The 16,439-nt window shown below is 39.6% G+C and overlaps 1 protein-coding gene across 1 annotated transcript; it reads left to right on the top strand.

Moving 5' to 3' along the window:
- Positions 1–516: 516 nt before the first annotated feature.
- LOC118808394 (rho-related GTP-binding protein RhoE-like) lies at positions 517–15,821 on the top strand. Its single transcript, XM_036571035.1, has 5 exons — positions 517–889; positions 1,774–1,861; positions 11,960–12,069; positions 12,834–12,968; positions 13,950–15,821. Exons 1-5 carry the CDS (start codon positions 749–751, stop codon positions 14,196–14,198), a joined length of 723 nt encoding a protein of 240 aa, XP_036426928.1. The 5' UTR covers positions 517–748; the 3' UTR covers positions 14,199–15,821.
- The last annotated feature ends 618 nt before the right edge of the window (positions 15,822–16,439 follow it).

Raw genomic sequence — 16,439 nt, 5'->3', positions numbered from 1 at the left:
TTCAATGATTTCTATGGTTGTTTTCAGCAGAGAAATGGCCCTTAATGGTCGTGCTGGCTGTAAACGGGTGGTCTCTGACTTCTACACAGTTCTGTATGTACATTTTTAGGATCAGGTTTTCACTTTCAGTCTGCTGCTTTCCCGAAAATACTGAGGAAAGTAACTTAAGGGAAATCCACGGTGAGAAAAACCAGGCTACATTTCCCTCCACACTTGGCCATAATTGCAGAAGACGGTACTTTTTCCTCGTCAGTTTTCCTTTCGTTTTGTGTGTGGGTATATTTGGTCGTGTATTTAGCGCTTTATGGGGACCGAATGTGTACGAGACGCTGGAACACACGCTTATGTCTACGTTATGTGGCTCGTGGCCAATGGAAAGACCCCACAAAGTGAGGAATACAAACATGGTGGTCAGGCAAGCCGTTGAACGCCTAAAAGCATTTCTGCCAAAAGAGGGCGCTCTTTCAGCGGATAACGCATATAAGGGCGAAAGGAGGAGGAGGAGGAGGCTCGGGCAGATCAGTGAGTGGCTATTGGAGCTCTCGTGGCATGTGCTCCTCCAAACACACTAGAAGACACGCTGCCAGCTCGGAGGTGCCCCAGTGCTGAGATGAAGGCAGAGCAGACCCGGGAGAACCAGGAGAAGCGCTGTTAGAACCTGGACCGAGCTGACCGAGGGATGCTGCATGTGTGTTCCGCTGGAGTTGACGTTCATCTCGGTTTCTGAAGGGATTTATTGCTGAAATCAATGAAGGACAGTCAGAAGCTCCCTGCAGTGTCCGGAATGGATGCCAGTCAGAGTGTGAAGTGTAAGATTGTGGTGATTGGGGACAGTCAGTGTGGGAAAACGGCTCTTCTGCACGTTTTTGCTAAAGATTGCTTTCCAGAGGTGGGTTATTATTATTGTGAGTGTTTCATTTGAATATGGAGTAACTTTACTGTCCACACTGTTCAGTTTAACTAGTTTAGGGCTGGGCAATATGACAGTGTTTATCGTTATTGTGATAAATTTAGTCACAATAAGCCTTTCCTAATTGCATGTTTGCTTAAATGAGAGCATCATTAGTTCTATATAATTGGATTTTGGCCAGTATAATGTTGTATGTATGTATAATGTTGAAGACAAATCATTGTAGCCTGGTTTATAGTTTTTCATAGTGTTTTTAAAACGTGGCTCTACGTTGTCCAACTTATATATGCCATATCGCCCAGCTCCAGTGGATATTACTCTGTTTAAGTGAAATGTTCCATCAATTTTTGCTAAAATTTCTGCATAACTCAATCACTGAAATGTGAACAAAGTGGCTTGAGGGAAAATGCACCATTCTAGAAAAACTTCTTTACAATGGTGGTGGTAGGAACCAGAAGGCATGATGTCTCCAACACATTTTATTTACTACAACATATCTTCTGAGTTTTTAGATGTAGTGTTGATGATATAAAATAGTGGCAAAGCTGAAAAAAAAGGAGGTGGACGTCTGGTTCCTATCACTGTGAACAATTCTGGCTCTAAGTTTCTCTAGAATAGAGCATTTCGCATCAAACCACTCTGAATGACCTTTTCTACAGCTTAACAGAAATTTAGAAAAATTGGTGGACTTCTCCTTCTCCTCATATTGTATGTATTGTATGTAAACTGTGGAAACTAACAGTCTTTCTGGTGTAGCTCTTCTACACTCATGTAGTTTCTGAATAAGATTAATATTTTAGGTTGTCTAGTATTTTCCTCTGTTTGTTATTGTCGTTTATTGTGTGTTTTTGTGTGTGTTGTAGAACTACGTCCCCACCGTGTTTGAGAACTACACGGCCAGCTTTGAAATCGACTCTCAGAGAACTGAGCTCAGTCTGTGGGACACTTCAGGTAAGATTTTTTCCCCTCTAATGAATTCCACCCTCCCAAGCCCAAGGAGTGGGGATTGTTGTAGTACTCAGTGATACATACTAAAGGGGAATTCCACTATTATTTCTGGATAAATATATACATGTAAATTTAACACTGTAAACAAAGTCATTCAGAGTGACTTGATGAAACGTCTGTGTTTTTCACAATGGTAGTGATGGGAACCAGACGTCTGAAGCGTTTAATGCCTCTAAAAGCTCCCTCACAGAAAGTTATTAAAGGAAATGGTTATGAATACACTGTTTTGTGATAGTTTTGAGAAGATTTTGATCTAATTGTGCATTCTTAAAAATGTATTTATGGCCGAGGGGTACGTGCAGGGTGTTGTGAGGCAAAATAGTCCCCAAAAAACAGAATTATAACTATTTTACCATAATCAACATTACATATAAAAACTCAGAAGAGTGTAGGTTCACTGGTGGTTTTGAATAGTAAATAAAATGGCTATATTTGTGTTGACTGGTTCCTATCACTACCACTGTAAGGAAATCTAAATCAGTGAGTTCCTCTACAATGAGCCATTTCACATCAAAACACTCTGAACGACTTTGTTTACATTTCAACCATTGAATTATGAAGAAAATTTGAAACATCAGTGGAATTTCAATTTAGCATTCTCCCGAAACGTCTCACATCTGGTTTCTTCAGAGCTGAGGGCACACCTTAGCCTCCCAGAAGCTTCTCATACCACCTAAAATTTCTTCTCGGTAATTCACTCTGTGTAGAAGATCTGCAAATGTGGTCTAATTCAAAGAACAGCAGAGCATACACAAACTGGAGCAGTTCACCCACGATGGACACGAGGAACCTTTGCTTACTACAGATTTGAATATATGAGGTCATCTGAGAGGCTGACCAAGCCCATGAAACGGCCCTTATTTAGGAGGCGCTGGGTGACTCTCCTTTCTCCGGAATGCCTGCGATGCTCTGTGACACTCAGCTTTAAATCTTCAGGCAGAAAGCCTCTCCACCTCTTTTCAACATGCCCCAAAGCTATAACTCCCCTGAGCAGCCTCCCTCAAGGATTAGTACTTTTCTAATGATCACACGGACAGTTTGGATGTGCTCAGCAGATGTGTCATTACTTTGGCATTTCAGCAGAACCAGCAGGGAATAGCCTCACAATTCCAATTATCACTTTTAGAAGAACTTATAAATCACACGTCTAAATTAGTTTCTTATTGGACTCTTGTTTGCCTATTAAATTGTAAATTCTTTAGCAATTTTACCACCAGTTTGAGTTGCAATTGTATTATTTATAGCAGTGGGTCCGTATGCTGGTCCTGGAGTACCCCTGACCGCCACAATGCGCATTTTCCCTGTTTTAATATACCCGTTTTAATTCAGGTAGGTGTTGTTAAAGAGGAATTCCTCCAGTGTTTCAAAATGAGAGGTAAACAAAGCCATTCAGAGTGATTTGGTGTGAAATGGTTCATTGTAGAGACTCAGTTTTCTTTACAGTGGTGCTGATGGAACCAGGGGTCGCCATGTCTACAACACAAATATAGCCATTTTATTCACTATCTAAAATGACCAATGAACCTACATAGGTTTTCTGAGTTTTTATATAGAATGTTGATAGTAAAATAGTGTTAAATCTGAAATAATAAGTTTTTTGGGGGACTATTTTGCCTCATAACACCCTGCAAACACTTCTATCTTGAATGGATTTTAGAAAATGCGTTTTAGGCCGAAACCTCGCTGTGAGGTTCATTAGAACTGGGAAGACACCAGCACCAGGACTGGGAACCACTGGCATATAGCTTATAGAGCGAGATAGCAGTATACGAGCTGGAAGTCTGGACTGTACTCCACTGCAGAATGGATTGACTCCAGCAGCTGCATAAGCTGCCTGTCTGGAGCGGAGGAGGGGGCCAGAACAGCAAACTCTGCCTGCGTTTGACCTGCGCCCCCCTCCCAGCTGATTTTAGTAATACCGCAGGCCTCCCCTCCGGCAGGAAACTTGGCCAAATGGACCGCGGCCAACAAACACAGATAGCGTGTACACACAAGCGCATGCCGAGGAAGTGCTTACCTCATCGCATATGTCACGTCAATCTCAAACTTTGGGAATCTGGAATGGGTAGAGCTTCAGGGTAAACAGTGTCTTGGCACAGTTTTTCATTTGCTTTCTGTTGAAGAGGCAGATGACCCTCAGGACAGGACTGAGTCCACGTAAACACCTTTTTTTCCTTTGTCTTCATCCCAGTGTGTTCCTGACATTCCTGTTAAGGAGCATTCTAGCCTAAAACTAGAGTTTAATGTACATGCAGCACAGCGTAGCATAGCACTGTATCCCTCAGCCTAACTGGTTTGACAGAATCTCCATTTTATATGATTTTCATGTTTTCATTCACCACAGTTTAGGCAAATACAGCAAACAGTCATTGGGAATCCTTGTAGTGTCATTCAGTCCTGACTGCTAGCCTAGCCTGCTCCATATGCTAATAAATACAACCGAGCTAGCATTTTTGTAACTCTTACCTCTCTTGTTTTACAAAATTGTCAAATTAAACAGCAATTTCACTTTCATTCAGTTCACAAAGACGTTGTTTTTACCCTTTCAGTCAAAGATAAGAAGCCAAGCTGAGGTAAGGCAGCTAGTTATCCACGTAGCTGCTTTGCTAACGTTAGCTTTTAGCTTGTTGTCCTCCTCAATGTGATTTCTCTCATATGAGTAATCCATTCTCTCCATTCTGTTGATGATGATTTGAAGAAAGATAGCACAGTTGCAGTTGCTGCAATAAGATATTTAGTTTTATAGTGGTACCATTAGCCACCAGCTAGCAAAGAAGCAGTTGCTTTTCCAAAATTATTCCCACCTTCAGGATACATCACATAAGGGGTTTTTCTAGTCTTTAAACTGGAAAATTTCACTACTACAGACTACTGAGGAGACATGTAGACATGTTTACCACAGATTACAGTGTCTCACTTTGGCCAGAGTGTCCTTTTAACTGTCCTTCAGCTTTGAAGGAGAATGGTAGGAACACAATGAGGTGAGGTCACCTAAACACCTTTTGCAACAGCTGTTTTTCTGACCCACTGTGAGCAAAACAGTGTAAAGACTGATATCCTTTATCACTTGTTACTTGTTATCAGTCAGGCACTGTAAGGGACCTTTGTGAATATTCATAGCTGCTGAATCTTAACAATGTCACAGTGTTAAGCAAATGAGCCACTGTGAAATGGATACGCAAGATAATTACACCCTTTAAACCTGTGGTATACACTTAAAGATGGTTCTTCAAGGGGTCTTTAGTAAAGGCAATGGTTCTATTTAGAACCATGAGTTCTATATAAAACCCTTTCATGCTTAAATGGTTCTTTGTATTGTGAAGTGATGGAGAATGTGTTGTATATGGTTCTGTATAGAACCTTTTTGGAAAAAAAGCACCAAAAAAACCTTCTGCTAACATTTTTGTGTGGTTTCATGAACAAGAAATGGTCAAAAATGACCATTTTCCAAACTCTGACTGGAAACTGGTATATGTAAATCAGCTCTGTTCTGATGGTCTTTTCTGTATTCTCATTCAAAAAGCACTCAGACCTGAAACTCTCCTTATAACTTCAATGTGAGTGGGCGGGGCTAGATTTCTGTAGGCTGAATAGGTGGATATATAAAAAAGGAATGGGTTCTTGTGACATCACAGAAACACTGAATTCAAAATAGGCTGTTTTTGCAGCTTAGTTTCCTATATGGTCCCCTTACACTGGGTAGTGAATGGTAAACTTTGAAACATTTACAATGCTTACATGTTCAAACTTCTATATTTCAAAAAAGTGAGGCAAATTCCGTTCTCGTCCTCCTCTCTTGTGATAAGAAGTCTCAATCATTGGAGCTGTATGCTTCAGGTGCTTTGTTTACCCACTATATTAAGAGCTTTAGGCAATACGGGAAGGTTCTCTGTTAAAATCCTTTAAACGTAGGATTTCTTGATGGAGTGTTTTTAACCTTAAATGTGCAGCTGTTTCTCCAGCTGTTTGTGGGTCATTCCACACCAGCTCATCTAGGCTCTGTCTGATCACATCATGGATTTCCATGAAAAAATTCAAGCAAAAACTTAAATGTAGTTTATACAAGCATGCAAAATTTCAACAGTATGCTCCAAGAAGTTTTAAAACTAAAAGGTTTAGTCTAAAAAGTAATTTTTTTTAGAAATACTAGAACATATTACCTCTCAAAACAGGAAACAGACTTTCTAGAGCCATTTAATTTGTAAATGTAGTATTTTCTTAATTGCTGTTTAATATTTATCATATTATATACATAAATGAATATTAAATCACAGATACCTCAGAGCACTTCTCAAGTTTTTATTATGTTTTAATCAGAAATAACTTTCCTTACTTAAGAAAAAGTTTAAAGGAAGAGGTCAAAAAGGCCTATAATGTAGATTTTTAGCTATGAAGCCATTTTGAACCTATGCTGTAGCTTTAAATTGCACTTAGACATTAATAACACACAAATATGTAAGAACTGTTGAAATACTACATACAAACCTACACTTTGAAAAGATCATTTTGAAAACTGACAGATTATATTACAAAAAAAAAGACCTAACACGTACATCCTTGAATATATGAACCTGTTGAGGGCCTTTATTATCATAAAACTAGTTAAAATAACTGTTTGCATTGTTGTAATTATACACAGTCAATATTTCAACCCAGTTAATATTTCAAGCAGTTAAACTCAATATTTACGATGCCATTTATACCCTAATAGGACAAACTTCTTGGAGCAAAGCTGTGGAATTTTACATAGTTGTTTGAATTAAATTGAAGAGTTTTTTTTCCACAGAAATACTTGAGGTGACTGGACAGGACATGAATTGACATGATCTCAACCACAGTGGTTTAAAACGATCAATTTTAATGGTGGGTTTGCACCTAAGCGTTAAAAATAGTGCCCTTCATTGATTACATTTACTCCCTTTTAGTATGGTGTTTAGTGAATACTATGTAGTTGCCTGGAGAAAGATGGGAAATGGGGAATTGGAATTGAACTGGCTCCACCAATCCAAAAGTAGGTTGTCACAGAGGGCAGCCTCTGGCTAATTATAGCATAATGCCCATCCCCCTGACATTTTCAGAGTGCTTGGAGCGCTCTCTTGAGGCATCTCCTGTTCAAAATGGCAACTTAACCCACTTTGTGGAACCCTCCATCGGAGCGCGCCATCCATTCCCAGCTCACGGTGGTGAGAAACCCACAGTGAAAGACGACACCAGGTCATGGGTCAGGGAACTGGAGATTTCTGCAGGAGGTTCTCCAGAGATTCCTGCGCTGAACAGGATGAGCACGACCTCAGTCACCTCAGGTCCTGAATGATGGTTTGCATGACTGTATACAAGCAACAAAAGTTTTGAGCCTGTTTTTATCCCTTGTTCTGAGTTTGTTGTGGAGACTTGATGATTGTGGAAAGTTGAGGCTACTAAGCTAACACTCGCACATCTTTGTAAGTGGCAGGCTGGGACGAAACATTTATGCTGTCCAGAAGCCAGTGCTAAATATTTAGTATCTGCAAATGGCATCTGAAGACACTTGACGTCCACTTTGTCTTCTGTAAAGGCAGCGCGCTCTTTGAGGAGAAAACAAACCTCATCTTGAAATAGTTCAGATTGCTCTACAATTTTCAACCACTTTGGATCTGATTGTGTGCACAGCAAATGGTAGGCCTCGCCCTTTTATTGTCGTCCCACCAGGATTATTTACCGTCTCTTCAAACTCAGGAAGCAGCAGTTGCAGCATAAAAGGATTCAGAAACTGGCAAGAAGAATTTTTATAAGTACACCAATCAGCCATAACTTTAAAACCACCTCCTTACATCCACACTTGTCCATTTTATCAGCTCCACTGACCACATAGGAGCACTTTGTAGTTCTACAGTTACAGTCTGTAGTCCATCTGTTTCTCTGCATACTTTGGTAGCCACCTTTGACCCTGTTCTTCAAAGGTTAGGACCCTCACACGACCCCTACAGAGCAGGTATTATTTGGGTGGTGGATCATTCTCAGCAGTGACACTGACGTGGTGGTGGTGTGTTGGTGTGTGTTGTGCTGGTGCAAGTGGATCAGACACAGCAGTGCTGCTGGAGTTTTGAACTCTGTGTCCACTCACTGTCCACTCTATTAGACACTCCTACCTTGTCAGTCCACCTTGTAGATGTAAAGTCAAAGACGATAGCTCATCTGCTGCTGCACAGTTTGTATTGGTCATCCTCTAGTCCTTCATTAGTGGTCACAGGAGGCTGTTGGCTGGATATTTGTGATGGTGGACTATTCTTAGTGTTTTAAAAACACCTTTTTTTATTTATTTGTTTTTATATTAACAATAATTGTGCTATCTAAAGGCCTTTGTTGATGACATTTATTGTTGGCTACAGTTTTTGTGATGTAAAAAAACGAAGCTTTTGAAAACTAATACCACTATAACAAATGAATACTTGAGTATTCAAATTATTCAGACCAGCACTACTTTTTGAACTGTACAGCCCAAATAAATAGGCTTAAATGCTGTAAAATATTCAGAATTTAAATGCTGTATTTATTATGTATTTGATGCATCCACCCTTAAACGTTTTTCAGCTCTCAAATCAAGCACATCAGCTTGCATTTAGAAGCAAACTAGAGCGTAACCCACTCTATAATTGCTCAAACATATCTTCTGATGTTGGGCACATTGACTCTCGCATCTTTAATGTAGCTCTTAGAGCTGCTGGATAGGAAAACATGCTTGTCAAGCAAACTAGAACATTTTTATACTTCTGCCTCTGTCAGCAAGGCTGGAGAATAGTGGGAGGCAGGATTCGCTTAGAGCGCTTTGCATCTTTGTATCAGACTGTGTAAGTTATTTGGAAATACAGGCAGTTCAGGTGGTTAAACCTCCATAAAAAGGCCTTTTCTAGTTGTTGTTTCTCACAGAGGCTCGCACAGTCTGTGTCCTTGACTCTTATGGACCGTGTATATCTTTGCTTTGTGCTCCTGACAGAAATGATTAAGCACCCAGACACCTCCCCGCTCCCAAAGGAGTGTTTGTGTAGTGTTTGTGGGTACGAGGAGAAGACCTCCGTCTTTCAAAGGAGTTTACAAAGGAATTCCCAGCGGCCGTGCTGTCTAAGCGGCGGAAAAAAACAAATTCCGCAGATTCCTGGCATTAGGGCAGCATTCCAATTTGGGAAGATTAAGTTTTCAGATATTATTCGTGACGCAAAAGCATTTAAGTGCCTTCTTTTTTTTTTTTACTAATGGGAGAGAATACTGTGCAAAAGTCAGAGAACACCCTTTATTTGTTTCATTCCCAGCCATTAAGTGCAAGCTGTTCATGTTTTCAGGAGATATTTCTGGGGAGATTAGAAATAATCCACTCACCAAAGTGAGTTTTCAATGGAAAAATAGTGGAAAAAAGAGGAGTTTCCAAAACTGGAGTTCAAAAATGATTAAAAGCTGCAGAGAAAATCCTAACAACCACCTGGAAGAGCTGGTAGATCAGCAAAACTGTCCCCATCAGATAAACAGCACTTAAAGCTTTCATCTTTGAGAAAGAGGAGAAAATCAAGCTGCTTCAGATCTGAAAACATCCACAGGTGTTTCTGTCCATCCTTCCACTGTGAGAAGACGACTCAGCACTATGGGTCTGAAAGGATGTGTAGCTGTTCAAGAAGCTCTTATTGAGAAAAGGAAACAGACACATCAAACAAGGAAGCTTCTGGTGTTCTCAGAACAATGGACTGACCTCCCCAGAGTCCAGACCTCAACATCACTGAATGTGATTACTTGGATGATGAGAAGCAGAAAACGCTAAAACAACTTTTAAGAAGAACTTTGGAGGTGTGGAAAAATACCCCTGTAAATTTCTTTTAAAAACTGAAAGCAAGGGCAGTAAAGGCAAAGGGTGAACACAGTAAATGCTGAAAATGATAGTATTATAATGAGTTGTTGAGGCTTCTGTGTTAAATAGATGGTTTTTGTTAAATATGTGTTCTGCTTAATGTCCATTTTGACTGAGCTTTGTTTTTTTCTGTGCATGTGGGTTAAGGGGTTTCTTCTAATCATGAGAAGAATTTTGAGGGTGGCTGATGGAAAGTAGGCCTAACTGACATATTCATTTTATTTCTTGAGACCAAGGCCATTGTTCAACCCAAATGTCTCTTAAACGGACATTTTGCCACTTAAATTGGTGGCTAAATATGCAAGTCTGGCTGTATCCTCACTGCTACGGGGCAAACCTCAATAACGTCAAACTCTTCACCACAACCCAAGGAAAGTCTGGTATGCGGCGGGTTTACTGCCTTATTGCTGTATTTTCTCACATTACAAAGTCTTCAGGAACCTACGTTCGTTAAGCCTTACTCTGAATAACAGGCTTACATCTTCTTTTGTCCTTGTTTGGCCTGCGAGAGTTTTTATAAGTAGGAAAAGTGAGAGACAGAAGAGTTGAGATGTTAGTTAAATTATTATTTTATGGGCTTCCTGAGGTTCTGATGCAATTCTGAGAAAGATTAATGACCTGTCCAGACAGAGGCTGACCCTGCCAAGAAGTGAACTTGCAAGAATGCCTGTCAAGTATTTCTGAAGTACTATAGTATAAACACTTGGATTGACTAAAAAGGCATACACTCTCAAAGGGGAATTCCACCAGTTTTTCAAAATTTCTGAATAATTTAGTGGATGAGATGTAAAAAGAGTCATTCAGAGTGGTTTGGTGTGAAATGGCTCATTGTAGAGACTTTTCTTTACAGTGGTGGTGATAGGAAGCAGGGGTCGCCACATCTACAACATAAATATAGCCATTGTATTTACTATCCAAAACCACCAGTGAATCTACATGTAATGTTGACGATGGCAAAATGGTCATAAATCTGAAACGGTAAGTTTTCTATGGGGGCTATTTTGCCTTACAAAGCCTTGTATGTGTCCCTCTACCATGAACTGATTTAAAAAAATGGATTAAAATACATTTTAAGCCAAAACTTTATCAGAAAACTATCATAAAATAAAGACATCAGGCAGCATATCTAACCATTTTATATAATAACTTTCTGTGAAGGAGCTTTTAGTGGTGGATCACCACCACAATTCTCAAACCTCAGTAAGTTTCTCTAGAACGAAGCATTTCACACCAAACCACTCTGAATTACTTTGTTTATATCTCAACCGTTTAATTATGTAGAATTTTGGTCCCCTTTTCCTCCAAAGTGGTGGTAAGGTGCTTGTTCTAAATAGTCTTTCCATGAAATTTTCATAGCTTTTTTATTATTAAAAGGTATGAAGTAGTATATAAACTTTGCTAATGTTATTAAAATGTATGGTTCACTAGTCCATACAGTGCACAGACTGAAAGATATATTCATTGTTGCGATGGCATGAAAACACATTTACATATCTGTTCAGCATACAGCAGCTTAGCCCCACCCATTCATGCTGAAGTTATGAAGTGTGTTTCTGCCCAAACTGCTTTTTGAAGGAGTCACAATACAAGGCAGTCAATCAGAACGGAGGTCATTTACATATCGCTGTTGTCGGAAGAAAGCGTTGTATCTCTATTTTTGTTGTTTTTCAGTTTTTTGGAATAATTTGAAAATGCCTGTTGTCCTTTACATTGTGTGTAAATATCATGATGAATGGGCCAAAAGAAATGGCCCAAAATGACTTGGAAAAACGTCTGGTTCCATTGACTTACATTAAAAGTAAAATATGTTTTTTTTTTCTCCTGTAAAGTTACCATTTTGGAGATTTGGAGCGATATATCTGTATATTACATATATACGTATATAAAGGCTGAAACAGCCTGTTTCTTGAGAGGTTGGAATAAGATCATGCAAAAACAAATAATTGTTGCATAAACCAACACAAACATCATAAACGGGTCTCAAGGAAGGAATTAAATACAAGAAAAGTGTAGGATTTGGGCCCTTTGTGGAAGCAGTTTTGTACATCTGAGGAATCTTATGAAGGTTAAAAGTGTTTCACATGTAAATATTCTGTACTAAGTTTCCTCCCTGACAGACCTGTAGGTGTTATCACTGACTGACATTGGTGCATCCTTTGTTTCCACAGGCTCACCCTACTACGACAACGTGCGGCCCCTCTCGTACCCCGACTCAGACGCGGTCCTCATATGTTTCGACATCAGTCGACCAGAAACCCTGGACAGTGTGCTGAAGAAGGTTTGTAGCAAATGATTCTTGAATCAAAATCTCTTTTAAAAATGAACTGTTGCACCCCCCCCCCACCCCCCACCCCCCCCCCAATTCACTGAAATTGAACAGTGGGTTCACACAGATTTGAAGCAGGAAAATGAAGAGTCAGTTTGCATTTGTTCTCAGAGACTTGGCTTGGAGTTTTGGTGTGGTCAGTTGCAGTTTGACCTGTGGTTTCACTGAGAATGAATATGATGGTAGTGGACAGAACTGTGTGGGTATATATGCCTGGGGATCAGGTAGACCTCTCTGCAGTAAACAGGCCTCTAGTTTGTAATATCAGTCTGATGATAATTCAGTTTTCTCATTTATCTGTGAGAAAGTATCTCAGCTGCATTTGATGTCTTAATTTATACAAGGCTGAAGTTGGCTGCTTATTCGTCAGATTCCTGTTCCACCTTAAACAGCTGTATAAGTACCAGAATGTAACTATTGCTCCATTTAAGGTGGAATGGAAAATTACGTTACATGAAACAGAAGCGAGGCAATCGCTGTGGTGGCCTTGTTCGGCTAAGGCTAACCCCAAAACCCCAGAAGATAAACCACCCGCTACTATTTCACATCCCTGATTATGTACAATACTATAGTACTAATAGTATTGAAGAGTACGGAAATAATGTCTACAAAAGAAAAGTATGGGTCTTTCTTGTAGACAGCAGCCAAGACTTTTTTATTGTCTTCAACACCAAATGAAAACCGCTTTGTTTATCTAAATGTTTTTCCCTCTGCAGTGGAAAGGAGAAATCCAAGAATTTTGCCCCAATACCAAGATGCTGTTAGTGGGATGTAAGTCAGACCTGCGCACAGACCTCACCACCTTAGTGGAACTTTCAAATCACAGGCAGACACCAGTGTCATATGATCAGGTGAGTGGCTGTTACATTTCCATCATTTAATTCAGTTCAGCTCAATTCAGTTTTATTGTCATCATGTTAATACCAATAACAATACAACATAATCAAAAGCCCACTCACTGTTCTTATGCATGGAATGCACAACAATACAAAAACGCCAGGACAAACAATGTAGACAAATACTGAAGTGACAAACAGTGCAATACTGTACAGTGCAAAATGGTATTATCAGAATAGTGTATATATACTCTACAAATTATATAGTGTATAATGGTATATATACAACAGTACAATTGTATATAATAGTATCTATATTCCAGTACAAAATGTGTAAAGTTTAGAGACTCCCTTTTTTATTTCCAGTCAAAATGGCCATTTAATACAAGATCGAGGAAACAAAGCAGAAAACATATTTAACAGAAAATTACACAGAATCTTATGTTTAATTTTTAATATTTGGTAATATTTTGGCCTTTGTCAATATCTGCAGGGATATTTTTCCACACCTCCAAAAGTCAGTCTTAGAAATTGTTTTTGCATTTTCTGCTCCTCACCATCTAAATAATCACACACTCACTGATGTTGAGGTCTGGACTCTAGGGTGGTCAGTCCATCAGTGACTTCTTTGTTCATCTTTTAATATTTGAACTCCGGTTTTGGAAACTCACTTATTTTCTTTTGAGGTTCTCCTTCTTTATGCAAGTGGATTATCTTATATCTAATCTCCTCAGAAATATCTCCTGACAAATGAATAATCTAAGTGCTTAAAGACTGGATTTGACTGGAAATCAAATCAATGAAGGGTGCTCTCTGACTTTGCTGTATTTAAAGTGAGCACTAATTTCATAGTCCTTAGAAAGTAGTATGTCTTAAGATAACTAACTGAATAATGAGCCTAAAGTTTAAGGTATTAAAAATATGTGTGCTAAGCTCACTGATGAACTTAAAAAGTGGCAAAATAGTAACAAAATGATTTCTCTTCTCATTGTGTAGGGTTCAAACATGGCCAAGCAGATTTCAGCCCCCTACATCGAGTGTTCTGCGCTGCAGTCGGAGAACAGCGTGAGGGACATCTTCCACGTAGCCACGTTGGCCTGCGTCAACAAGAACAACAAGAACGTCAAACGCCACAAGTCCTCCAGAGCCACCAAGAGGACATCCCACATGCCCAGCAGACCCTACCTGGAGGCAGTAAACTCGGACATGCGGAAAGATAAGGCCAAGAGCTGTACAGTCATGTGAGCGGCCTGGAGACCATGTGGTTTACATTAGCTTTGGAGGTGAGGACAAGGGGGTTGAGACATGGCCGCCTTCACCCTCTAGAGCCGCTCAAATAAGCAGTGAGGATTGAAGGATGATGTCTTGGCACTTTATGTCCTCTACTTTGGCCCATTCTGCCCCACCTGAATTAAGCTAGCCAAGAACAGAATAGAAGAAAAGCACCAAACGCTGGAGAAACTTCTTGCAAAGCTCACGCTAATGCAGGTGCTTGGAACTCTGAAAAGAATTTTCAAATAACTTGAAGGGAGAGGATAGCATGGTGACATTAGTCAGTCCTCTTTCTCTCAGCTCAAGGAAACGGCACGATATTTGAAGTCCAGGTCGAGGACCTTCGTGGAGAATGTGTATGTTGTTGCATATTTTGTAGTCAAAAGGAAAATGTGAAAAGACGTTTGAAGGAAAGTCACATTGGACGTCTCTCGCAGAAGACAAGACAACAGAAGGCACTTAAATGGAGAAACCATGTGACACAAACACTGTGGCTAAACCTGCCTTTTTATTTGTTATTGTTTTTTCCATGTTCTTGTTACTGCCTTGATGAACTGCTCAGATATTTTTGTGTCCGTAGGTGGAAGCTTCTTGATGTTTCCAGCCATACATGTTGAGATGCTAACCTCAAATCATTAGCTGTTCTTGTGGTTTTCTTTCTTTTTTCTTTTTTCTTATTTTGAAAAAGCCAAAGAAGTGTCGAAGTCAAGCTTCAGAGTCGTAGCCGCGAGGTTTCGTGTTTGGACTCTTGTGCTTGTGTGCGGTCTTCAGTGTTTGATTATGTTGTTGGTGGTAGTTCTGGTAGTTCTTGGCTTGAGGACATATCAACAGACCTGGTAGCATGGATCCAGATATTAGTACTGTTTTGAAGCCTCAACTCCGGTGCCTCCATATGTGTTTGTTATCACGGCCTGGGGCTTCAGTATTGCTGGACTCGGTACAAGGAGAGTTCCTAATACCTCTTCATAATCCATCAGCATTTGGAACTGCTAGAGAGTAATCTCAGCTATGCAATACGCTGACCCTGGCCCATATCAGCAATTGGGAAAAAAACAGCTGGCCGGGGGAAATGAGTGCATCCTCGTCTGGTGCTGATAGCTGAAGGACCTGCAAGATTGATAGTCATACCGATTTGTTGGAGAGGTTGTGAAGGTAAATTGCTCTTGGAATAAAATGGTCAAATACATTTTGAATTGAATTTTGAGTTTGAATCCCAGTCCACATCAAAAAGAAAGTTTTCACCGGATGAAATGGTACTGTAAATCAGAGATGGTGGAATTCTTATTTTCCAAGGCATTGGCCAAAAGCTCAGCCGGTTCATAACCTAACACAACCTTCACTGCAACTCCGTTTACTCTTAATCATAATTTCTTTATTAAACTGGAGTCATCTGTTAAAACTACTCTCATTGGTGCCTCAGTTCTCCCAGGCAGTGTTGCAGGTATATGCCCTGATTAAAACCTTGTGTTAGCTGTATAGCGACCTTTTTTGAATGTTGGAATCCATATTTGTATGTCTGTAATGATGATGTTTCTGCAATATTTATTGAAGTTATATTTTTTTTTCTTTGAAAATAAAATGCAGTGTACAGTATGATGTTAATGAGGGTTTTTTTTTTTTCAATTGTTGCAATTTATTTTCCCCAAATTTACCACAATAGCATAAACCACAGCTCTGCTAATTCATAAGTAAATTCATTTTAGCATGTTGTCACTTTGTATTTAAAGCCTTTTAAAATTGTTTACAACATTTGTGTGAACATTTATGACAAATGGACTAACAGACCTCAAAAGTTGTGTCATTGTTTAGTCGTGTCATGCCTATATTAGGTTAGGATTTTAGGGTACTGATGAGGCAAAATGAAAATGAGGGGCATTTGTTTGATTTTTAACACTGTTGTAAACTTGGCAGAGGCCTATTTAAAGGATTTGGTAGGTGAAGAATCAAATTGATATTGATTACTTACCCCACAGGCAGTCGATCAGCTAAGCCCAGGGGTCGGCAGCCCAAATTTTAAAAGAGTCATTTTATCCTTTCAACAAAAATCAAACCATCCTGGGAGCCACAACATTACCACCTTGGCTGTAAATATGTCTCAGTATGTGCTACTGTACTTGTATAGGTTAAAAAAATAGAAAATAAATGAAAATCCAGACTTACGTTGTTCTGCTTTAAGCTTTAACTCAGCTATAGCTGCTTTTCTTGCATCTCTGG

The sequence above is a fragment of the Colossoma macropomum genome, unplaced genomic scaffold (assembly GCF_904425465.1).
Source record: "Colossoma macropomum unplaced genomic scaffold, Colossoma_macropomum, whole genome shotgun sequence".
In the NCBI taxonomy this organism is placed as follows: domain Eukaryota; kingdom Metazoa; phylum Chordata; class Actinopteri; order Characiformes; family Serrasalmidae; genus Colossoma; species Colossoma macropomum.
Note: the sequence above shows the minus strand (reverse complement) of the source record. Positions and strands in the feature narration are given on the sequence as shown.

Coding starts and splice junctions, on each gene's coding strand:
- LOC118808394 (XM_036571035.1), top strand. CDS start 749: ATGAAGGACAGTCAGAAGCTCCCTGCAGTGTCCGGAATGGATGCCAGT. Junction 890..1,773: donor CTAAAGATTGCTTTCCAGAG/GTGGGTTATTAT, acceptor TGTGTGTTGTAG/AACTACGTCCCCACCGTGTT. Junction 1,862..11,959: donor CAGTCTGTGGGACACTTCAG/GTAAGATTTTTT, acceptor TTGTTTCCACAG/GCTCACCCTACTACGACAAC.